The sequence below is a fragment of the Euprymna scolopes genome, chromosome 13, assembly GCF_053919585.1.
Source record: "Euprymna scolopes isolate OS-2025 chromosome 13, ASM5391958v1, whole genome shotgun sequence".
In the NCBI taxonomy this organism is placed as follows: domain Eukaryota; kingdom Metazoa; phylum Mollusca; class Cephalopoda; order Sepiida; family Sepiolidae; genus Euprymna; species Euprymna scolopes.
Genome location: NC_136494.1, coordinates 69,363,277 through 69,391,047, shown reverse-complemented (window position 1 = coordinate 69,391,047; position 27,771 = coordinate 69,363,277). Strand labels below are relative to the sequence as shown.

The following is a 27,771-nucleotide window of genomic DNA, read 5'->3' as shown; positions in this document are numbered from 1 at the left end:
CATTTCTATTGCTTTCATGGTATCTGCTTCCAAAACTCCCAAGTATTTATAGGCGTCTTGTTCTCCTAGTGCCCTCATCTCCATTTAGTTGGGTAGCCCCATGCCTTCTGTCGTCTTCAGTTTTCCCTATCTTATAACAAGTAGTGCGCACTTTTCCATACCAAACTTCATTTGGATATCCTGACTGAAGATTCTGGTAGTGTTTATTAGTGTCTCCAGTATCTTTTCGGCCCTTGCAAAAAGTTTCAGATCGTCCATGTACATTAGGTGGTTCATTTTTTTCTTGGCTATTACGAACAGTAATGATGATAGTAGATGTATCTTTGTATGTTAATTTCTGTTTTGTGTTGTCCATCGGCTGTTAGTTCCAGTCTCCATGTTCTGCTTGGTATTTTATACATTTTTAAGCATTTTATTATCCATGTTTGTGGGATCCTGTCGTACGCTTTTTTGTAGTCGATCCATGCAATGACTAAATATTTCCCCCTCTTTTTACCTCTTTTAGGATCTTTTGATCTATGTATAGCAGATCATGTATCCCTCTTTTTCTTTTTTGGCATCCTTTCTGTTCCTCGAGAAAAAGTCCACAATTATTCAGGGAGTAGAGGATTTGTTCCCTCAGCCGTGCTGTTAGTATTTTCTACATAGTGGGTAAGCATGTGATAGGCCTACAGTTGCTGGGGGTGGTTCCTTTCTCTGTGTCTTTCTGTATCAATGTGGTTCTAACTTTTGTTATCTAATCTGGAACGTTTGTTTCCTATATACATCTTCTCAGGTTTTGAGCTAGCCTTTCGTGTAATGTGAATATTTTAACCAGTATGCATGTATCCCGTCGTGCCCTGGTGCTCTCCGGTTTGCCATTTTTCCTATGGTTTTCTTTAGGGTTTCCTTGGTGATTTCATTCAGTGTTACTTATTCTATTTATTGTAAATCTTTTTTCATGCCTTTCATCCATTCGGCATTTATATTGTGAGCTCGTCGTTTTTCTCATATCTTACTATAGTAGAATTTTGTTTCTGTCGGGTTTGATCGTTCTGTTTTTGTTTTTTTTGTTTTTTTTGTTGTTTTTTTATTTTCTTCCGTTCACATTTTCGTAGAATTGGCTTTCATTGGTTTCAAATGTCTTGTTTTGATTGCACTGTTCAGATTTGTACCAATATCGTCTCTATCTTCCTTTTTTTTTTTTTTTTGCTTCTATTTTTTTGGTTCAGTTCTTCATGCTTCTTGTTTAGCCTCTCGCTTCTAGTCACATTTCCAATTTTCCATCTTCTCCACGTCGGTTTCTTCCTGTTTATCGTTTTGGCTTCTTTTTATGTTTGTTGATTTGGGTTTCTAGCCTCATTTCCCATCCAGATTTTGTCGATCCATCTTTCTCCGGTCGTTTTTCTGATTTGAACTTCATACTAACCATCTTGGCACCTGCGTAAATTAAGTTGTTTAAATCTGTGATTGTATCTGTTGGAATGTGTGGGAGGAGCTTGTTAACCTTCACTGTTTCTGTTTTTAATTTCTTCTGCTCTTGGTTCCTTAAAGATGGGATCTTTGTTTTTTCCTCATTCATGAACTTTATTATTTTATTTATTTAATCTGTTTCATTCTCTGTTAGATCTATTTCATTGTTCTCCATGTACATGTTTGTAGAGTCCAGTCTTTGCAGGCCCTTTATCTGTGATGTTTCTACTTGTGGGATTCCACTTGTTGGATTGCTACACGTGTGGTTCGAGTGGGGGATGATTCCTGCTCAGTTTCATCATTTATGTTTCGCTGTATTTCTGTCAGTTCCAGTTTTGAGAGCCAGCCTCTCTTGAGTATCAGTCTTACTTGATCCACAAGTCATTGTTCTGTCGTATGATAGTCACTGAACAAGTCTCATAGCTCTTCCATTCGCCTCCGATAACCTCTATATTTATATTTAGGATGGTTTCTATAATAGCATTCCATTACGATTCTATTCTCTTTCGTTGTCCATTTCTTCCTTCGGGCATTTCTTTTTTATAGTTACCTTAGCTGTGCTGTGTTTGGTCGGTATCATTTTGGTCCCTGAAATTAGAGGTTATACTTAGTTGTTCAACGTCCGAGTTATTTGCGTTTCTGAAATTTGAAAGTGGGTCAACAATCGCAGGATGACGACTGAGTCCTCCATGCTGGCTACCGAGAGAGCACCTGCCGATCATGACACCCAGATCTTCCTTCAGGGTCCTACGGGTTGTGTTATTTGTATTGGACATTCTTCATGTTGTGGTGTTTGTGGCAACACCAAGCTCAGAATTCATTTACCTGCGGTTCTGTTACGAGAATAGGATTACCTGTCATGTAGGTGAGGAGCATTGTGCACTATAATATGTACATCAAGAACATTAACATAAGATGCACAAAGACGAAAAAAAAAACTAAGTATTGTACTTAGTATAAGTCGTACTCTGTGGAAGGGCATTTGAAGATAGGTCTTCCTTACTCGATAATGCATGGTCGCTAGTAGTAGCAGGAATAGATGGCCTTCGTCTTTATCCATGTTCCTTTTTTCCCCTGTTATTTTTAGTATACATTATTGCACAGATATAGACACCCTTCCCCACATACATATACATTCATACACTTATATATATATATATATATATATATATATATATATATATATATATATATAACTACTTAATTTACTCACATAAAATTAATATACGAAAGTATAGATTTATGCGTAAGCTTTAAGTATTTACTTCAAAAGTGCTCAATACGTAGGTAGAGCTAGTTAGTAAGTTATAAAATGTATATGGCGATTAAGCTACACTGAATATTTCGCGTTTCATCCACTTTAGGATTCTTCAGGCTTATAATAAGAATACACTTATATATCACATTATATTGGTTAAATTACCCCCCTATCAAAACACGCATGCATACATGTACTTAATCATTCAAACATAAGTACACGCACACACACATAAGTAAGATATAGAATAGGTAGGAGATAATATATACACACACTCATGATGAAAAAGCTTGTCCTATCTCTGAATACACTTTATGTAAATTTTCAAATATTTAGACCAAACATTGTCTGAGTAATTTGGAAGAGACCGCAGAGGTCAATTTATTTTTAACTTTGACCTCTATTATTACCCCTTAAAATTTATTGTGTTGGGCTCAAATCAAGTTATTAAGTTAGATCCATGTCCAAGAAACCTATATCTAAAATTTCAAGGGCGTAGACCCAAAATTGTCGGAGGAGTCTGGTAGAGTTCTCAAAGGTTTAATCGTTGAACTTTGACCCCCTTAATCGCCAAATTTCTGGCCAAAAACCGATCACATCGATTTTCCCAAATCTCAGTACCCTGTATATCAAATTTCGAGTCTGTAGACTAAAAATTTACAGAGTTATTGCGTAGGGAAATGTACACAGACACACACACACACGTTCACTTTTATATATATATATAGATAGATACACACACACACATGTATATATATATATATATATATATATATATATATATATATATATATATATATATATCCCGTGATAAATAATAAAATTTACTTAGGTCTCTAAAAGGATAAACAGTTAACCAAATAAATACAGTAACAGAGACATAACTAATTTGTTTTTGTGATTTATGTCTTATAATAAATATTGTTGTGTCTGTGTGTTATAGTTTTTCGATCGAACCCTGGCTGAGTTTTTCTATTGGCACAAGATACATGTGTGTGTGTGTGTGTGTGTGTGTGTGTGTGTGTGTGTGTGTGTGTGTGTGTGTGTGCATACATGCACGCGCGTACACATATGTACTTATTATATATTATGCATATTTGTGTTTGGAGCAAAGAGCTAAAATACACACACACATTCAAAACCATTAAGCACATCACACACACATATCCACACACAAGCTCATCGCTGTTTCTGCATGCGTGTGTGTTCATAGATTAATAATCAATAATAAGTAAGATTTGTGCTCGTGTCCGCATGTATAAAAAGGCCAACCAATTGCCATCGAACAAACGAAAGGGGTTGCAAGCCAAAGCGTCTCGGCGTTTTGAATTTGGCGCAAAGGAACTTTTATAATTCTTCATTTCTGTAAATTCCTGTTATTTGGTGACAACCATGAAGATTCTTCTCGTCTGCACTGTTCTTGTAGTGGGCCTCATCAACCTTACATCGGCCAGTTGCTTCGGCGGTGCTATAAAAACTATCACTTATAAATGTAAGTAACAAGAAATTGTATTTCTTCTTTCAATATTTTAATCGATAAAAGTCATACAGAAATTTTTACTATAAACTTAAATTCTTCTAGTATATTGGTTACATTGGATAATATTTTAAATACCAGGTACGAAGTGCCTTCAATAATTTCCAGACTTTTTTCTACGGGCATTGAAATTTGTCGTAAACTCTTGAAAATTCAGTATGTTATTACTCTAAATCTGATGAGATGACTGACAAATTCTTAGGATTTCAGGTTCAGCTACAGTAAAAATTGGAATGCGCTATATTAAAGCCTGATTATCACAGCTGGTGAATTTCAAGAAATGTAATTTGGACGTGAGAATACTTTAGAAGAACGATATGCAATAAAATTCTGTTTTAAACTTGAAAATAAAATTCCACAGAAACTGACTGTTTTTGGATCATCTTGCATGAATTGAACATCATTTTTGTGTGGCATAAGAGATTCAAGGAAGGCAGAGAATCTGTGAAGGATGTTGAGAGGTGTGGGAGAAGTAAGGAAGTCAGAACACCAGAGTTTATTGGCCAAAAATAAATCATTTAATGGATAAGACCGGTGTGTGTTAATGAATGCACAGTTTAATGTCAGTGTGGGAACTGTGCACATAAGTATTCACAAGGAACTGAATATGTGGAAAGATTGCTCGAAGTTTGTCTCAATACTCTAGTCCATAACTCCATCCTTGTCAGAGACTATTTTACTAAGATGGGCAACAAAAGAGTTCCTCGCCATCCCAATAACAGACCTTGCTCCCTGTGACTTTTGGTTATTTCCTAAGTTCAAGGAAAACCTTAGAGGCTTTTGTTATGACTCAATTGAGAAGATGAAAGAGGCTGTGAGACGGATCATTGACATCCAACTTCCATGGACCGTCTAGAAGTTGTTGTAACAGTACAACATGTGCATTGCAGCCGGGGGAGATTACTTCGAAGGGGACTAGAGTTTCACATGTGTACTATCAATAAAAGTGCTCATACGAAAAAAGTATGGAAACTTATTGAAGGCACTTCGTATTTTTCTAACATGTGTTAAAGATTCTCCCTCGATTTCGACATCGTATGATTGTCTAACAATGTAATAATCAGTTCGGATGTTTATGTCGTTCACAGAAGTCCAACGAGTCATTTGCAAACGGAACCATAAATCGAGCATGAGTGACGACTGTCTGAGATAGCTTGTGTTTTGTATCTTGCATTTTGGTCTTTAATTGTTTTTCTTTCAGTTTGTTGATACGATTGGCTTCAAAGGTTTTGATTTCCTCCTGGAAAGTGCGTCCCTATTTGTTCCTATCAAGCGGCAAGTCAGCAAAAGAATTCATTGGACGATTGAGGACTGGTAGATTGCATTTAAGCTTGCCCTTGTATCAGAAGCAGAGTTACCAGACTTTCGTTTACCGCATTTAACCTCACTGTACATCAGAATGTGTTTATATATATATATATATATATATATATATATATATATATATATATATATATATATATATATATATACTAGGTTGGCAAAAATAATAATATATCTGAGAAATTGGTTTTTGATTCTGATCATCCAACGAAATAGAGAAGTCTTCAGTCCGTACAATTTAGAAAAAATGAAATCACCAACGATTTTATTAATTACACATTCTATTCTACCTAATAAATCCTTCATGGGCATAAACTATGCGAGATTCACCCTTTATTTGTAACAACTGAAAAATTCACATGGTAATGGTTGATGTGTAATAGGCACCGCCAAAAAAGGCCGAAAATCCATTATTTCTGAGTAACTTTTTTTTCCAGAAAGATAAAACCCTGAATTTTATCATATAGAAAGCAGAATAATGTAAAACTTTTTCTACTATTTTTAATTAAATTTTAAATGTTAAATTTTTCCCAAAAGTTAACAATTAGCGTTTTTGTTTTGCACAAAAAACGTATATAAATAGTTAAAAAAAAAAAAAGAAAAAAAAAGGTTTTTGAAAGAATTAATTTGTTTATTTCTTGTCTAACTAAAATTTAGGGTGATTTTCTATGAGAATATGCAAAAATATTATAATATAAGTACCTGGATTTCAAATAATTCCACTTATTCATATAGGCAACCAGTTACTTCGAGTCGATTTGATTACTGTTTACATTTGTACCTGATAAAAAGCAAACTACGGAAAACCAAAAAGCCCAAAAAGAACTTATTTTTCAGTGACGAAAATTTCAATGTATTATTAACGCTGAGGCTGGCCAGTACCAGATGGGTGACCATTTGTATGAGTTTGGTTTTTAATGTGTATGTGTGTGGGGGTCAGGCTCTCCAAAATGGGGAGGGAGGCAATTTAAAGCAGAATAAAAAAATATTATTTCAGCGCGTTTGGTCCACCGTAGTCGAAAGGCGGCAAACGTTTCCAAACTTGATCGAAAAAATAATGATATTTTTAACACAAAGGGCACAATATTTATCGCATTTTTTTTTGTATCGATTCTTCAAAGCATGCCCTGTTTAATAATTAATGGTCATGCATTATTCGGCTCGCTAAAAAGAAATTGTTGATTTATTTATCAAATATTTTAAAATGGATTTTTTCGTATGAATATTAAATTTTTTTTTTTGTTGTTTTGCTTAACTTAAATTAATTATCTTACTTAACATATTCACCGAATTTCACACTTCAAAACTCAAAAGCGGGATAATTAAACACAATCGAAGTTCTGATATTCAGACATCAAAATAAGGTATGAAAACAATTTTTTTTAATCTATAATCCTTACAACAACAATATATGTTTTGTTCAGTTTCAGATGATTATGTTAAGCATATTTGGAACCCCCTCAAAACAAGGAAGGGGGTGGGTTGTAAGCAAAAAAAAAAATATATAAATATTGCTTATGAAAAATAAGTACACTGTTATAAAGTTCATTCTTCTCTTAATAATCGCTGAAAATTTCGTATTGATCGAATAATTACCTGATTTTTGGTAGATTTTTAAAAAGACGGTCCGTCAAAAAGTACTTACCTGCCCCCGCCAGTTTTGGCGGTGTCTAATGTGTAATAATCGAAATTTTAAAAAAAAATGTTTTTGTATTTTTCAAAACTCGAACAACTATAACTTTGCTTGACGAAATTTTAAAAAAATAATGTTTCCGTTCACCAGAAATAAGAAAGGAACATAATTTCGAAGAATGGAAAAATGAAATAATAGCGCTCTTTTCTAGAGAATGGCTTTAATGAAGCCCAATTCCAAATGAATGGCAGTAAATTTTGTTGACAGAGTGAAATCTACTCCTACTTCCTCAAAGTATGACTTTTAGGAGCCATTTGGTTCGAAATTAATGTAGGACATTAGGAAGTTGAATGAAACTGACTAATCATTTCGGAAATACGCATCAGTTCTTGAAAGTAAAACTGACAATATCAGATTGATGTATGCCGCCCGTGTTTATGACCCAATGATGTCTGCTTGGAAAGGGAATAACAACTTCACTTTATTAATATATATATATATATATATATATATATATATATATATATATATATATATATATATATACACACACACACACACTAGTGTTTCATCATTTCGAGAATCTTCTGCAAGGTGTCACTATTGACATCAGTCGATTCGTAGATTCAAACCCGGCGAGACAATATATATATATATATGTACATATATATATATATATATATATATATATATATATATATATGTGTGTGTGTGTGTGTGTGTGTGAAATTTAGTATGTAAATATATATATATATATATATATAGAGAGAGAGAGAGAGAGAGATAGAGTCTAAAGAATTTGAGTATCTAATAAAAAGGTGCTACCATTAAATAATTATTAAAGAAATAAATTAAATTAAAATGCAGTATAAATTTCTGGAAAAATCAACTACATTTAACATGTCGCACACTTAACAGGATAGTATAGTTAATATTTAACTATAGAACGGTGATATATATATATATATATATATATATATATATATATATATATATATATATATATATATATATATATATTTAAAAATAAATACACACAGAAATATAACTATATTAAAAGCTGCGATTGCTAGGATTTGAAAGAGTATGTAGTTCATATTGATTTATTAATTCTTTAACTGTACAATCAACACACTGTAATACTTGTTTGCAAATCACACTCATAAGCAAATTTGTATTCTAATGTTGGAAAAGAGTCCGTAGCTTCCTTACGGGGTACCTAGAGTGTCCGCAATACTTCCACCAGAAAAAATCTACATGTGGATAACCTTTTATGTTTTAAGTACACTATCTCATAAATCGGCATTTGATTCTGACTAGCCAACGAAATAAAGAAACAAAATAAAAAGACAGATAATCACGGAAGAAACAAAATATAAAGACAGATAATCACGGACATTCTACTTTATCATATAGACTAGAAAATATATTTTCTAGACAGATAGATGCACTCATCATATAAGCGGTATTTTTAGACTTACATAATATTTATACAAATTATTTATTTTAAAGTTATACGTTGAAGCACTATATATATAAATATGTTTTGAAACATGAATTTAATCACAATTCTATGACGACACGTCAAAGTTATAATTATTTTCTTAAAATACTGTTTAAATAAAAACAAATAATAATTTAAACGAAAATCGAAATAGCATATATATATTGGCCATACAACGACAACCCACTCTAGACGCTTCATGTGGAACCCATAAGAAAACAGTGCCATTCAACTCCATGTCACCGCTTGCAATAAAACAACTAAAGTCAACCGAAGTAATAAATATATTAACCACTAACACGAAAATTAAATATCGAAATAATTATACACAAAGGTAAAAATTATTAGAAGCAATATTAATTTAAAACATATAGCCCAACATTAACAAAATAGCTTTTAACATTAGTACTAGCATAATATTCGTAACTATATATATATATATATATATATATATATATATATATATATATATACATACATACATATATATAATTACTTTATTTACTCACATAAAATTAATATACGAAAGTATAAATTTATGCGTAAACTTTAAGTATTTACTTCAAAAGTGCTCAATACGTAGGTAGAGCTAGTTAGTAAGTTATAAAATATATATGGCGATTAAGCTACACTGAATATTCCGCGTTTCATCCACTCTAGGACTCTTCATTCTTTTGCGCATAAGCCTGAAGAGTCCTAGAGTGGATGAAACGTGGAATATTCAGTGTAGTTTAATCGGCATATATATTTTATAACTTACTATATATATATATATATATATATATATATATATATATATATATATATATATATATACACTTATGGTTTAAAAAAATAAAATAATACACTTTACCATACCCTTCTTTATTCTTCCCACCTTAACAGACGACTTAAATCCAAATAGATAAATAAAATTAAACCAATAAATAAAAACCAAAATAACATTAATTACATATGAAAAGGCAACCGAAAAAAAAAACGTTTAACAACAATAAAATTGTTCCATGACGACTATCAATTATTGAAAGCGCTCGAGGAAAATGTCTGACAAAAAATCACTCGGTAACCTAATACACAACTTACCAACTGAAACAAGAAAAAATGCTCGCTAGATCGAGAAAATCAACAGAAAAATAAAGAAGAAAGAAAACTCTGTCGTATTTAATTAAACGTGCCTTGATACAACTTGCTGCCAAAATATACATGTGTGTGTGTGTGTGTGTGTGTGTGTGTGTGTGTGTGTGTGTGTGTGTGTGTGTGTGTGTGTGTGTGTGTGTGTGTTAAGACGGTTAATCAGAATCGGAATCAAGAATTGGAAAAATCGGGACTATTTTAGATCAGAATTAGTATCAGAATCGGAAAATTGTAATTACTTTCCGATAGCAAAAATGATTCTTAGTTTCTTTTTGTTTTAAATTTAATTATTCCATAGCTTGTACTAATGATAATAAAATGATAAATATTCATCAGTAGATTAATCATAAGTGTGTGTGTGTGTGTGTGTGTGTGTGTGTGTGTGTGTGTGTGTGTGTGTGTGTGTGTGTGTGTGTGTGTGTGTGTGTGTGTTTACGTTTGCGAAAATATATATGCACACTGCATGGATTTCTACAACAATCTGAAAATATAAATAATATAGAAAACTCTATAGCTAAATATTTAAAATTGGTATTTGTATCGGAATCGGAAATTTAGCACAGAATCGGTAATTGCATCGGAATCTGGAAAAATATTGAAATCGTCCTATCCCTAATATATATATATATATATATATATATATATATATATATATATATATATATATATTATCCCTAATATATCTATATATATTCGCGCATAAGCCTGAAGAATCCTATAGTGGATGAAACGCGGAATATTCAGTGTAGCTTAATCGCTATATACATTTTCTAACTTACTATATGTATATATATATATATATATATATAGAGAGAGAGAGAGAGAGAGAGAGAGAGAGAGAGAGAGAGGGGGGGAGAGAGAGGAGAGAATCATCCACAGAGACAGACGCAGTTACGTTATTTGACTGCTGCTAAGGGACCGTCAGTTGTTTACTATGAAACATTGAAACAAAAGAACAAAAAATGTTCCGGGTATAGGAGGGAAATGTTGTGCATTTCTCTCCTAATAATTACTTAAATAAACACAAGGCCAAACGACATTGCTTTTAACAAAACAATAATAAAGGGTTTATTTAGAAAAGGCGAGATTGTATCTCAGATTGAAGAGAAAGAAAGAAAGTGTAGATGTCTGTTTGGAGGTGTCGTCTGCCATCAGACTGCAGTTGTCAACAAGTAGCAGTGGGAGGGGTGAGTGAGAGAAGTCTGTATAGGTCGCTTGCTGGCGTCTCTCTGGCGATCGCAGCTGAGATCCCAAAGGGCTAAAAATAGTCCTTAAGGGGACAGCTCAAATCAATGCGTCCTGCCAACCGATTGATCAGTGTGGCCGAATCACTTTGGCACCAGGTATTGATCCGCGTATAACGATTCTTTCAATTTTGACACATTTTTGACGTCTTAAAAACTATTTTAACCGGTTAAAAACACATAAAAGAACGATTTGTATAAATCGCATCTTTTGAGCCCTCTAGTGCCGCCCTCATTCAGTATGGACTAAAAATCTATAATAAATTTGAAATAATGCATAGACCAAAGTACTGTCAACAAATGCATGAAATGCATCAGAAACTTCGACAACAACACCCAGCATTAGTCAACAGAAGAGGCCCAATTCTCATCCACGACAATGCTCGACCACACGTTCCTAAACCGACCTTGCAGAAGTTTAATGAAATGGGCTACAAAACTACTTCATCAGACATACTCTCCAGACCTCTCACCGACCGACTACCTCTTTTTCGAGCATCTCAGCAATTCTCTTTGTGAGAAATGCTTAAAAACCTAAGCGATATTAAAAACGCCTTCAGTAACTTCATCGCCACCAGAACGCAAGATTTTTGCGTTACTGGTATAAATACACTTGTCTAGCGTTTACAAAACTTTGCAGAGTCTGATGGTGCTTATTTCAATCAATAAATTTTTGTTTGAGCTGAGATATGTTCATTGGAATTTAAAAGTTAAAAACCACAAACACTTTCTTGTAAACCTGACACACACACACACACACACACACACACACACACACATATATATATATATATATATATATATATATATATATATATATATATATATATATATTTCATGATTTTCTTGGTGGTACAAAACCTTTATTAAGGCAATCATGAAGGGAAGACGTATTCCTTCGGAATTCATTTTATATTAAAAAAAAAAAAGACTGAGGAGAAAAGGAAAATGGATAGCGACTAAAAAATAAAAGTAGGGAAAAAATCAAAACGAGTCAATTGACATGTTTCGCCCTCACTCATCAAAATTGGAATCGAGGGGTTTATTTTTTTTAGTAATTTGTTTTCCTTAATAATAAAATCTAAAAAAGAGAGGGGAGCAAGAGCAATCGTATGGGGATGAATTTTAGAGGCTGATCACTTTCAAACCCAACAAGCAGTCCTTTTGCTTACAAAGGGAAGGCTTCCTAAGGCGAACGTGAACAGTCTCCAAGACTTTTAGATGATATACGGAGTGAGCTCGACTCAATACGGAGAAAGAGTCGATGCTGAAGTTCGTTGCACAATCCCGGTATATAATAAAGAGTTCCGTTATAGCGGATCCATATGTGTTGTTTACAGCGTCGGTAGGTAGGAATGTTCCATCCCTGATTTTGCTCGGTACATGTTGTTGTATGCGACTTTCCAATTTTAAAGACGTTCGACCTACGTAGTCGGCACTGCAACCACATTTAAATGAATAAATAACATTACTAATATGATGAAGGGGTAGAAATCTTTTTTATTGGAAGCCATTAATGGTTTTGTATTATACACAACCCGAACATTTGAAGCAAAATAACATCCTTCAACAGTTGAACTAATTTGTTTGGTGAATTTTTCACTTATTTTCCCCAACCACGGCAACCAAATATAAAACAGACATTTATTCACCATATTAGGTTTTGTTCGTAAAAAATCTGCTCTTTTCCTTTTAATCATGGTTTCATTACATCTAAAGGATACCCATTATTGGACAAAACATCTGTAATTGTATTTAATTCCTCATCCAATTTTTCTGGCGAGCAGATCATTAGGGCACGATGTGTTAATGCCAAAATTAAATTATATTTGCGCCTATTAGGGCAGAATAAATCCCGGCGTGTATACAGCCTAGTGAATGTTGGTTTACGATAAATCGATGTAAGGTAACTAGATGGAGTTGTCGTTACCAAAACATTGAGAAACGCCAGGGCGGAATTATCTTCACTTTCATACGTATACTTTAACGCCGGATGCATACTGTTTAGTAACGAGAAAAATTCGTTTGCCTCCGAATTACTATCAAATATCGTATTGTCCACGTATCTAAAGTAGACCAATGGTTTTATGGGTCCGGACATTAATTTTTCCCATGGAATCCTACAAAAATGTTGGCCAATGTAGGTAGGTCCCAACACGGAACCCATCGACACGCCATCAATTTGCCTGTAAATCACATCATTAAAACTAACTTCAACGGATGTAACGGCAAATTTAATTAGTTCAACAAATACGTATTCAGGAACGGAAGGTGTTGGACTTTGGCTGCGCCAGCACAAATATCTATCGTTTCTGGGACGCAAGTAAATAAATTGCTGATATCATACGAACACATAAATTTATTTGTACTCGTTGATTTTTGCATGTAGTCAGCGAAATGAAATGAATCTTTCAGGCAGTATTTACTATAATAATTTGATACTGGCTGAAGAATATTGAAGATCCATTTTGCAACCTTCTGTTGTGAGGACCCTACCATAGATAGAATGGATCTTAAGGGAATATCCGCTTTGTGTGTGTATATATATATATATATATATATATATATATATATATATATATATATATAAAGCTGAACGCCAGGCGTGTGTGTGTCTGGTCACGAATAGGTTCCCGTATGGTTGACTATTATAGAAAACTGATCACATATAATGATAGAAGATGTATCGAGACACAGGAATGGGTATGTTTGATCTGGCATAATGATTATTTATTAAAATTGTGGGGTCTGCGTACGCGCCTGGTCCAAAAAATATGGAAATAAAAAATTTAAAAATTAAAAAGAAAACGTTTACAAGTGTTTTTGATATAGATGTACATAATAATACTTTGATAAGTATGTTTTAACTTAAATAGGGATGGTATAGTAAAATTGTGGGGGCTGCGTTCGCGTCTGGCCTCCATAGAATGGAAATAGGCACAAACTTTAATAAAGGCTTTTCATATCTATCTGTGTAAGTATACTTTGATAATTATGTTTCAGTTTGAAGAAATATGATATAATAGAATTATGGGGTGTTCGTTCGAACCTGACCTCCATAGAATGGAAATATGTCACAAAGTTTAACAAGGTTTTTTAATATAAATCCACAGAATATTGTGTTAAGTGTTTCAGTGTGAACAGGTATGGTATAATAAATTATGGGGTTTATCTACTTTATTTTTACTTTCATCATATTTTGCTTTGGTTTTGATACTCCCAAATTCGAAGCTATCTCTTTACAACCCTTCCTTTTCATAACGTATCATACTTTCATAAATCAAAGTCCATTTCTGTAGGCTATTTTTGAACCCAGTCAACGACGGGTACTTTTGCTAGTATATATATAATGCATAAATAGAAACTTCAGGAGAACCGGTTTAGTGTAAAAACTTCAAATACAAAATATGAATTTATGAATCGTTAAACCTGTTCATTTCTCACTTTATTTATTTATCCTAATCCTAACCCTAAAAGTCCCACCACTTTTTTGCTATTGCATTAGTATGTTTTTATTTTACTTTGATTTTATAGGGATGAATAAAACTACCCCTTATTGTGAATATGACGGAAAGAAGTACGGCGATGGGAGTCACTTCATTGATCTTAGTAAATGCCAAACTTGTAATTGCAAACCTGATGGATTACAGTGTTGCGGGTGAGTATTTTATTCAAGCCACGCTTTCCTGTGCTCTATGATATGTTTACTCTCTTTTAGGGGATGGGCAGCATACCCGCCTCCCTTCGAGCCTCAATGCATAAACCATACTAAAATCAATGTTCTATATCTTTGTTGTTCTTCATATTTTGACCATCCTGCAAGACACACATGCAGAACAGACGCAGAAAAGCCATCATCTCTTCAAAAAAAAACCCAATGAGTGCAGGAGCAGAACATAATGTTCACGATGAGTATTGTTGCCACAGCTATTACTAATCTCCCACTCTTAGGCAAGGTCCAAAAAGAATCCTAGATATGTTTCTCGACTTTTACAACCACACAAGCCTCAACCATAGATTGCCATGATAAATAACACTATATTTGAGACTCCATCCTTCAAATTCCTCAGTTTATCATTCCCAAGCAACATGAATTAGAACAAAAACATTGAGAACATTTCCAAAGCTTCTGCATTCATTATTCCAGAACTGTGTTGTATGTCCTTGAGGGGAAATTTATTCCAGGCCAATCGCCAGGGCAGATAAAACTCAGAGTTGTTGAGATGATTTAAACATGATGCTAAACTCCACTCCACTCGGAAGACACCCTCTCCTCCAACCATTCAAGCAGCCCGACCAGCAGATTATCAACAGCCCTCTTACTAATCCCCTATGAAATTCCTTTCTAGAAGTCAAAGAAATGGTGGTCGACTTTGGAAGCCTTTTGAGCGTTATTCAGCACTCTCCAAGTAACTGGTATTGTCTCTCGACCTATAACGATCCTCGACTGAATGATGAAGAATGCATTACTTTCTGTGAGATTCCACATAGATTCCTCCATCAATGTTCGACTCAGGAACGCCAGCCTATCGTTATTTCGATAACATGTCAAATAAGACATTCCCAAACGTTGAATATACACCTGTCTACGAATCCAATGCCTTTTCCTGTCTCAGAGAAACGAGAACAGGGCGTGATTGAGGGCCTTTAGGTTTTTTGCAGACAGAGGAAGTACAGCCAATCGGTAGGAGATGAGAGCAAAGACATAAGTGACGTACGCCTCAGTTCTATTCTTTAAGGAGAGTTACCTCTGAAGAAAAGCTTTAACTGACACTTAAACCTTTGACTATACCTCTGAACACTAATTTTACAGCTGGAAGCCCGATCTGAACCATGTACTAAAGATTCAAACCATGCCATCTGTACAGCTGAAAGAAGCAGAGAGGATGGTGTCATTCCTCCAGACACCCAACCGCAAGCTGACTGACTTGCAACAGTTGTTCTTTGCTACTGTGATCATTTAATAAAGAGTGAACTCCCTGTCACTATCTTTATGGCACAGTGATGTCATCAGCGAATACGAAAACTCTGGCTGATGCTTCACCAGGCAAAGCGAGTCAACAAACGACCAAACTTGTTTCCTTGCATCTTAGCTTGTGAAGTAGCAACTGCAATGCAAGAATGTAGAGCAGGTATGCCAGTGGACAGCCCTGATGCACAAACCAAGAGATAACAAAAGATTTCAAACACTTTCCATTAACCTGTACCACTGCTGTCCACATGCAATACAATATAGAGATCCATTTGTAGAAATCCAGTTTAAAACGAGCGGTTTCTAAAACAGATATGAGGAAGCGATGGTAAACCCTGTCGGAAGCGTTGGACTGATCTAAGTTGATCAGCGTGTCAATGTGTGAGCGTGGCTTCCGTGTTGTCTTCTATCCTTCCCTCTAGAATCAGATGGATCAGATGCAAGTTGTTCTGAATCAATCTCCCCTTCACAGCATAGTTCTGCTAAAGTTCAATCAACTCTTTATTAATGCCTTGAAACCAGTTCGATAGGATCTTGGTAAAAATATTAAACTCTGTGTTGAGCAGAGTTATGGGCGTGTGGTTATCTAGTTCCTCCCCACCATGTCTATCCCTCTTACTCAGCAATGTGATCATTTCTTTGGTGACTTGACACGGGATGAAATCCTCGCCAAACCAAAGGTTGAACATAGTTATTAGAATTCGTATAAACTTGTGGGACAGCCTCAAATATAGTTCACAGGGCAAACCATCAAGTAGAGGTAATTTGTTGCAGCCAACCTGCTTCAACACTATCAAGACCTCACACTCTTTGACTCTGCCTTTGCAATCAACTGCGTTAGGTGGGAGAGTAAGCCAAGTAGTCATCAAACCTGCTGTTGCATAAATCGCTCCTCAAAATGCTCTTGAAATCTTGAAATTGCAAATTATGTCCATCCAAATGTTTGCCTTTTGCGATGTACCTGTTCGAACCACATTCATGCACATTAGAGTTCACGGCTTCAATGGAGACTTTTCTTAGCCTATCCCTAACTACTTGACCATCATAACACTTGCTAGCTTCACGTTGAAGGTCCTGCTTAGCTAGCCAATTGTCTAACAATATCCCTGTCATGCACTGCTCAGGCTAGTCCTCTTCTAACTGCTTCTTTGTCTTGACCTTATCTAGTGTGAAGTGCTGAGCATATTTGACAGAGAAGTTTTTGATCTTAGTTTGCAATTTAAGCCATCACTTACACCCAGTAATCGCCTCTACTAATTTCTCTTATATAAGTAGCTTTTTCTTTTACTGGAAGTCTTTTATCTCCAGCATGTCTAGTACCCGGCTAGTTTCACCTGAATTAGGCCAAAGTAAATTATGGTCCATTTAACCTAACCATACTAAAAAAATCTATTTTGCTTTTCTAACAGCGTATTCAAATTAGTATTTGGGTAGGAAAAAACACTATTTGCCCTAGACCATATTTCCCGGGCCAACACAAAACTTTTCAACCATATCCCATCTAGCCATTAGCTCAGCCATTGGTCACATACCTCTCTGTTCCTCGAGGTGCATCTCCTCCCTTGTCTATCTTGGGATTAAGGATGGCATTCCACTCCCCCATTAAAACCACACACTTCAGAGATGCAATGAACATGCCGAGATCCCCGAAAAAGGCAACCCTCTCTCAAATGGTGCTAGACACAGTAACATTAATGACCTGAAACACAAAATCTTTTATGGCAATATCATGCCCCTCATTCCTATGGACAATGTTGATCGATACTGAAAATACATCAAAGTCCCTGGCTAGTACTTGACAATCCCTAAATGAAACTAAGTGTTCCTCCTGGATCACAGCACCATCCATTCCCAGAGACAAGAAGTCCCTCCGGATGCCAGCCAATCTTTTTGAAGACCTCAGGCCCCTTGTATTCGAACTAGCCAAATTCAGAGCCATGGACTTGCTTTAAGCAGTGTCACATTCAGTTCTGAAGTCTGCCATCGAAGGGATGCTGGCATTATGTGCCATGCTCAATTTGAAACTCCATCGAATAAGGAATTTTTTTCACTTTTTCTCGTATTCCTTATTTTGAATAAGATATTGTGAATTTAATTCTACAATATCGTCCATTATTTATATATATATATATATATATATTGTATATGTATATATATATTGTATATGTATATATACATATATTGTATATATATATATATATATATATTGTATATGTATATATATATATTGTATATGCATATATATATATATTGTATATATATATATAGATATATATTGTATATATATATATATTGTATATATATGTACACATATATATATATTATATATATACCATATATATATATATATATATATATATATATATATATATATATTGTATATATACACTATGTATATATTGTAGAAAATATATTGTGGATGCGTTATCAGCAGCTCCTGATACTCTCGCTTCTCTTTATTTGTCCCTCAGTCCTCATTTTTTAATGAGTGATTTTTCTGGCAAAGGGAGAAGGAAAAGCTGTATTCTAGGTTGACGGTTGGCAGAGGTGGTGGAAAATTTCTGTTTCTATTTCTATCCTTGTAGCCATGTCACTAGTAAGGGTGCTGGAGGTAAACGTTTTATCTGGACTAACGTTATCCGCCTGATAGTCAGGGACCTGAACCTTGGATAAACCAGTAAGGAAGCTGTCGTATCAGCAGGTGCAAAGTACTGGGGCTGCTGTATTGCCATTTGGTGAATGGATTCTGGACCATGCAGTAGCTTCTGGTGCGGCCTCTCGATGCCATATAAGTGGATAATTGTTACGGCTTTACCTTATCATGTTCTACAAAAAAAAAATTTCTTCGTTTCTTTTTCTCTCTTAGTTCCGCCTCTTTGTCCTGCTCTAAGCAAGTCTGACGACCTAGTCCACAAATTCTAAAATTCCATCATGGCAAGTTTCAAGAAAAAATACACGATTAAACCCGGATCTCGAACTTCCAATGCAGACCCCTACTACCATGTCTCCTTCTCCAACATCAGGGGTCTACGTTCTAAGCTTCCAGGGGTTGAAACCCAATTACAGGAGACTAAACCTAACCTTATATTTTCAAGCGAAACTGGCATTGGACAGACTATTTCCCTAGATGAGTTCGTAATCAAAAGATACTCTAACTTAACTTCTAAATCTGATCCCCAAGATCGTCATGGGCATGGAATATGTGCCTATCTTAAAGATGGCTTTCCATGTGGTAGGGATATCTCCAGAGAAGATCCTAACTTACCCTATATGTGCTTCCGGGTTGCACTAGCTCAAATTACTGCATTTAATCTCTATCACCCCCACAACAGCGGAGTTACTATCTTTCAAAGCATATCTGAGAAAATTGACCAAGTCCTATCTGCTTATCCTTCAGCTAACATTCATGTATGTGGAGACTTCAATGTTCACAACGTCGAATGGTTGACCCACTACAAGACCGATGATGAGGGGAGGTTCTGTCATGATTTCTCCATTGCTTATGATCTCACTTAGATTGTTCTTGAACTTACCCGTGTGCCCGACAATGACGGCCAGTATGCGAGTCTACTAGACCTTTTTTCTCACAACTTGCCCTGAACTATGTTCAGTTTCTGTTCTGTCTCCTCTTGGATCTTCCGACCATTCTGTTGTTCCATGCTTAAAAAGGATTCGTCCTCTATAGTATCAGCCATGACGGAATGGTTAATTGTAGGTATAGACCGTTTCAAACCCTCAAAAAAGTTCCAGCAAAAACCTAACAGCCAGCTATGGTTCTCTCCAGAAGGTGCTGCTGCCATTGCACACAGAAATCACTTTTTCCACTGCTTCCAACGTGATAGATGTATGGAAACTAAAGCGGCTTCCAGGACTGCCAGCAACCATTGTAAGAAAGTAATAAAGAACGCAAGAGATTTGTATGCTCAGTCCATCAAGTCCAAAGTAGCTGAGCAGCGGCTTGGTTCCCACCAGTTTTGGCAAATAACAAACAGAATCTTAAACAGAAGTGTGTGCTCTATCCCAACTATCATCAATGGACCTGAGGTAATCTCGTCAGCATCAGACAAAGCTAAACTCTTTGCCAAGAACTTTGCAACTAATTCTACCCTTTGCGACCAAAGCCACTAACCCTCAATGTTTCCTCCTGTATTAGAAAACACGCTATGTGATATACGTATATCTGTACATGATGTTGCCAAGCTAATTAAAAACCTTGATTCCAGTAAAGCAACTGGCCCTGACGGTATTCCAATTATAGTACTCAAAAAACTTCAACCTGAACTAGCGCCCATACTTACAAAACTGTTTAAACGTTGTCTTAAGGAGAATAGTTTCCCATCTCCCTGGAAAATTTCATCAGTATGCCCTGTATTTAAGAATTCAGGTGATCGCTCATCTTCCTCTCAGTACAGGCCAATAAGTTTCCTGTGCGTCATGAGTAAGTTGCTGAAATCTGTGTTAAATAGAGAAGTAATCAACAATCTCAGCAAAAATAACCTTCTTAGTGACACACAATATGGTTTCTGTTCTGCTAGATCTACAGCGGATGTGCTTACAGTTATATCTCATAGGATTAGCGAATCTCTCGATGAAGGCAACCTTTCTATGTCAATTGCTCTTGACATATCTAAGGCCTTTGATAGGGTATGGCATAAAGGTTTACTTCACAAGATCTCTAGCTATGGTATAGCTGGAAATGTCTTCTCAATTATTAAATAATTTCTTTCTGACAGGTTCATAAGAGTATTAGTTTAGGGGTAAAAATCAGAAACTAACAGTATTAATGCTGGTGTCCCTCAGGGGTCTATCCTGGGCCCAACTCTTTTCCTGATCTACATTAATGATCTTCCAAATCACATCCTTACCCTGACTCATTTGTAAACATTTATGCTGATGACACTACCATCTATGATAGCACATCTAAGACCGTAAACGACCAAGTTCTCTCCGATTCTCTCTCCCCTGATCTTTATCACGTGGTACAATGGGGAAAGGAGTGGCTGGTTACTTTTAATGCATCTAAAACCAAATTTCTCTCTTTACATCATCAACGTTCTGATCCCCATCTGGCATAGAATTGAAATGAATGGCTCTCGTCTTCAGGAGGCCTCAACTTTTGACAAGCTTCTGGGATTGACCTTTACCCCTGATCTTAAATGGATCACGTACATCAAATCTGTTGCCAAGGCCGCTCGAAAAATGGTGGGATCTTTCTATCGATCCAGTAGATATCTCACTGCTGATGCAATTCTCTATTTATAAAAGAGCCAGGTACGTCCAAGGATGGAATATTGTTGCCACATCTGGGCAGGAGATGACAGAAAGGACTTGTCCTGCCTTGATAGAGTCCAAAATAGATTCGTAGCTTTGTAGGAGATATCCATTTCTCTTCCCTGCCACCTCTGTCTCACAGAAGGGATGTTGCGAGTTTGTCTCTGCTATATCGTTATTTTCATGTAAAGTGTTTGACTGATTTTCAGTCTATGCCCCCCCCCGCCAAATTTCACAAGAAACACTCGTCTAGCTGAAAACACTAACAATAATTCCCCCCACTCGTTATCTGTGCCTAAACGTAGATTCCATAAAAAAGCTTCTTTCTTAGAACTGCATGACTTTGGAACTGTCTTCTGTTTTCCTGCTTTCCAGCTGACTACAATATGGTTGTCTTCAAGTCTAATATAAACAAGTTCTTGATGAGCCGTTCCAATTGTTAACAAATTTACCGACTTTCCATTAGTAAGGATTACTATATTGTCCAATATCTACTATAAACTTTTTCACCCTTATTCTCTAGTGGCCTCTTGGCCTTGATAAGTGGGAATGCCTTTGTAAAAAACAAATATGCATATATATATTGTATATATATATATATACAAATATATATACATTGCATATATATATATATTGTATATATATATATATATATATTTATATATTGTACATATATATATTGTATATATATATATAAATTGTATATATAGTGTATATATATTGTATATATATATATTGTATATATATATACATATTGTATATATATATATATTGAATATATATAAATATATATTGAATATATATATATTGTATATATATATACATACATACATTGTATATATATATAAATATATTGAATATATATATAATATATATATTGTATATATATTGTATGTATATATTGTATATATATATTGTATATATATATTGTATATATATATATATTGTATATATAACTATTGTATATATATATATATATATATATATATATTGTATATATATATAATATGTATATATATATATATATATTGTATATATATATAATATGTATATATATATATATATATATATATATATATATATATTGTATGAGAAATATGGAAATAGTATTCCGACAAAATAGAGAAATAAAAACGAACAAACCGAATTATATTTATTTCGAGACTTCCTCTGGATGAATGAGATTAAGAAACAAAAAAATACCAGTAAAAAATATTTGAAAATGTTACACGTGCAAAGGGCGACGCTGTTCTATTTCAGAAAAACGGAAAAATACGTTTGAAATTCAAAAAAGGGTGGGAGGGCTTGCCCTGTTAAAGAGTGGGGAATTTTAGTGACTTAATATAGTCGTTAATCTAATTTTAACAGATATGAGCGCAGTCAATATTCTTACTGGAGAGAAATATACCTGTTGAAATAAAAATATAGGTTTCTAACATAAATGAACTGAGTGTTATGTAAATTATTGATTCAGATTATATGTATTACTTATTATAGAGGGTGTTTGAAAGGTGTGAGAGACTTAAACGAGTCTACAGTTTAATTATGTGATTTCGATAATGTACATAACACCCATTACCAAAATATATATACATATGGTATATATACATATAGTATATATATGTATATATATATATATATTGTATATATATATACACATATTCTATATATATATATAAATTTAGATATACATATTGTATATATATATACACATATTCTATATATATATATATATATATATATTTAAATATACATATTGTATATATATATATATATACATATTGTATATATGGAGGGTATATATATTTTTTATATACAATATATATATTGTATATATATATTGTATATATATATTGTATATATATATTGTATATATATAGATATATATATTGCATATATATATTGTATATATATATATTTATATATACAAATGTATATATATTTACATATATATATTGTATAGATATATTGTATATAAATATCTTGTATATTTATATTGTATATATATATATATTGTATATATATACTGTATATATATATTGTTTGTATATATATTGTATGTTGCATATATGTATTGTATATACATTGTATATATATATATTGTATATATATATATATATATATATATATATATATATATATTGTATATATATATATTGGATGTACATATTGTCTAAATATACATTGTATATATATATATATATATTTATATATATATTGTATATATATATATATTGTATATATGTATATTGTATATACATATTGTATATATGTATATTGTATATATATATTGACTATATGCTGTATATATACTGTATATATATTTTGTATATATATATATTGTATATACATATTGTATATATATATTTTTATACATATATATATATATATTGTATATATATTGTATATATATTGTAAAAATATATATATATCGTATATATATGATATATATATTGTATATATATATATGTGTATATTGTATATACTGCATATATATATTAATATTATATATATATTGCATAAATATTTATATGTATAGAATATATATGCTGCATATATATATTGTATATCTATATATATTGTATATATATTGCATATATATATATTGTATATATATACATATGATATATATGTACATACATATAATATATATATACATTGTATACATAAATACATATATTTTATATATATATTGTATTTATAGTATATATATATATGTATATATATATTGTATAAATATATTGTATATATATATTGCATACATATATATTGAATATTTATATATAGTATATTTTTTAAATGTATATATACATATTTTATATATATTGTCTATATATTTATATAATGTACATATATATAGCATATATCTATTGTATATATATAAATGTATTGTATATATATTGTATATATATATATATATAATATATATATTGTATATATATATTGTATATATATATTGTATATATATAATATATAGATATATATTGTATATATATATATTGTATATATATTGTATATATATATATTCTATATATATATATATACTGTATATATATAAATACATTCTATATATATATTGTATATATATTTATATAGATTATATATATTGCATATATATATATTTTATATATATATTTTGTATATATTTATATATTTTGTATATATATTGTATATATATTGTATATATACGTACATACGATATATATACATATATTATATATATATTGTATATATATACATATTGTATATATATACATACTATATATATATATATACTATATATATATATATATATACATGCTGTATATATATACATACTGCATATGTTAAATACTGTATATATATTCATACTGTATATATATTCATACTGTATATATATAAATACTGCATATGTTATATGTATATATATTGTATATATATATACATACTGTATATATATACATACTTTATATATATACATACTGCATATATATATACATATTGTGCATATATACATTGTATATCTATATTATATATATACATATATATATTGTATATATTTATAATGTACATATATACTATATATATTTCATATATATTGTATATATACCTCTATTGTGTATATATATTGTATATATATTGTATATATATATATATATATATATATATATATATTATATTGTATATATATATTGTCTATATATATTGTATATATACATAAAACCCATATACTGAATACATATATATTGTATATATATACATATTGTAAATATATATTGTATATATTTACATATGGTATATATATATATATACATAGTGTATATATATATACATATTGTATATATATATATTGTGTCAATATATATATATTCATATATATGTTGTATATATATATATTGTATATATGTATGTTGTGTATAGATATATTGCATATATATATTGTATATATATATATTGTATATATATATATTGTATATATATAAATATATTCGAGTTATATTCTATATATATATGTTATATATATTGTATATATGTATTGTATATATACATATGGTGTATATGTACATAAATATTGTTTGTATACATATTGCATATACATATTGTAATATATTTATTGTATATATATTGTATATATATTGTCTCTATATATATTGTATATATATATATATATATTGTATATATATATTGTATATTTATACATTATATATACATATTGTAGGTGTATTGTAGATGTGATTTTATATGCATATATTGTATATATATATTATATATAAATTGTATATACATATTGTATATATATATATCGTATATATATTGCATATATATATATATTGTATATATATATTGTATATATATGCATATATTTTTCATATATATTGTACATATATAAATATATTATATATATATATTGTATATATATATACATTTGATATATATATATATTGCATATATATATTGTATATATATAGTTATTGTATATATATATATATATATATATATATATATGTATATATATTGTGTATATATTGGACAAATATATATATATATATATTACATATATGTATATTGAATATATATTGTCTATATATATGTATATTGCATATATATATAGAGATATATATATATATTGCATATATATAGTGTATATATATTGTACATATATATTTTATATATATATATATAATATATATATATATATTGTAAATATGTATATTGTATATATTTATATTTTATAGATATATATTCCGTATATATTGTATACATAGGTTATATATATTTTATATAGATTTATATTATATATATATTATATACATGTATGTTTTATATATATATTGTATATATATATATTTAAATTATATATATTGTATATATATATATTATGTATATATATTGTATATATATATAGTATATATATATATATTGTATTTATATATGTTGTACATATATACACATATGGTATATATATACATATGGTATAAATATACGTATTGTATATATATACATATTGTATATTTATACATATTGTATATATATACATATTGTATATGTATATACATATTGTATATATACATATTATACATATACATATTGTATATATATATATGTTATATATACATAGATATATATATATTAATTATATATAATGCAGATTTATATTGTATATATAATGTATATATATATTTAATATATATATAGTTTTTATATATATATTTATATACATATTGTGTATATATATATTGTATATGTAAATATGTTCTGTATATATATTTTATATAGATTTATCGTACATATATATATGATATATGTATTGTATATATATATTATATATTGTATATATATATATATTATGTATTAATTTTATGTTTATATATATTGTATATATATATTGTTTATATATATATTTTATATGTATATATACATATGGTATATATATACATATTGTCTATATATACATATTGTATATATATAAATTTTGTATATGTATATACATATTGTATATATCTACATATTGTATATATATTGTATGTACATACATATTGTATATGTATACATATATATATGTGTGTTGTATATATACATTGTATATATATATTGTATACATACATCGTATATATATATATATATTAATCATATATATATTGTATATATACATTTTATATATATACCTACATATATATTTTATATATATATTGTATATATATGTATATATATATATTGTATATATATTTTGTATATATATGTATATTTATATATATATATTGCATATATATATTGTATATATATATGTGTATATGTGTATATATATTTATATGTATATATATCGTATATATACAGAAATATATATATTGTATAGATATATTGTATATATATATTTATATATTGTATATATATATCTTGTACATATATATATTGTATATATATTGTATATATATATTGCGTTTATGTATTGTATATATATATTGTATATATATTGTATTTATATATATTGTATATATATTGTATATATATTGTATATATATCTTGTATATTGTATATATATTAGATAATGTATATATGTATTTTATATATATAATGTATATATATGTTGTATATATATTGTATATATATTGTATATATATTGTATGTATATATTTTGTATATATATATATATTGTATATATATATTATATATATTGTATATATATATATATTGTATATATATATATTTTATATATGTATTGTATACATATATATTGTATATATCTATATATATTGTATATATGTTATATATATTATATATATATTGTGTCTATATATATATGTTAGGTATATAGTTTTATATATATATATGTTGTGTATATATATGGTATATATTCATATATTATTTATATAAACCTATTTTATATATATACATATTGTATATAGATATACATATTGTATATATATATATATATACATATGATATATATATATATTGTGTCTATA

At 30.7% G+C, this 27,771-nt stretch overlaps 1 protein-coding gene across 1 annotated transcript in view; it reads left to right on the top strand.

Moving 5' to 3' along the window:
* Window positions 1–3,984: 3,984 nt before the first annotated feature.
* The window catches only part of LOC145292355 (beta-microseminoprotein-like), a 27,660-nt gene continuing 3,873 nt past the window's right edge, over window positions 3,985–27,771 (top strand). Inside the window, exons 1-2 of the mRNA XM_080138686.1 lie at window positions 3,985–4,202; window positions 14,620–14,743. Coding sequence (XP_079994812.1) covers window positions 4,103–4,202; window positions 14,620–14,743 — 224 coding nt within the window. The 5' untranslated portion in view covers window positions 3,985–4,102. The remainder of the gene's footprint in view (window positions 4,203–14,619; window positions 14,744–27,771) is intronic.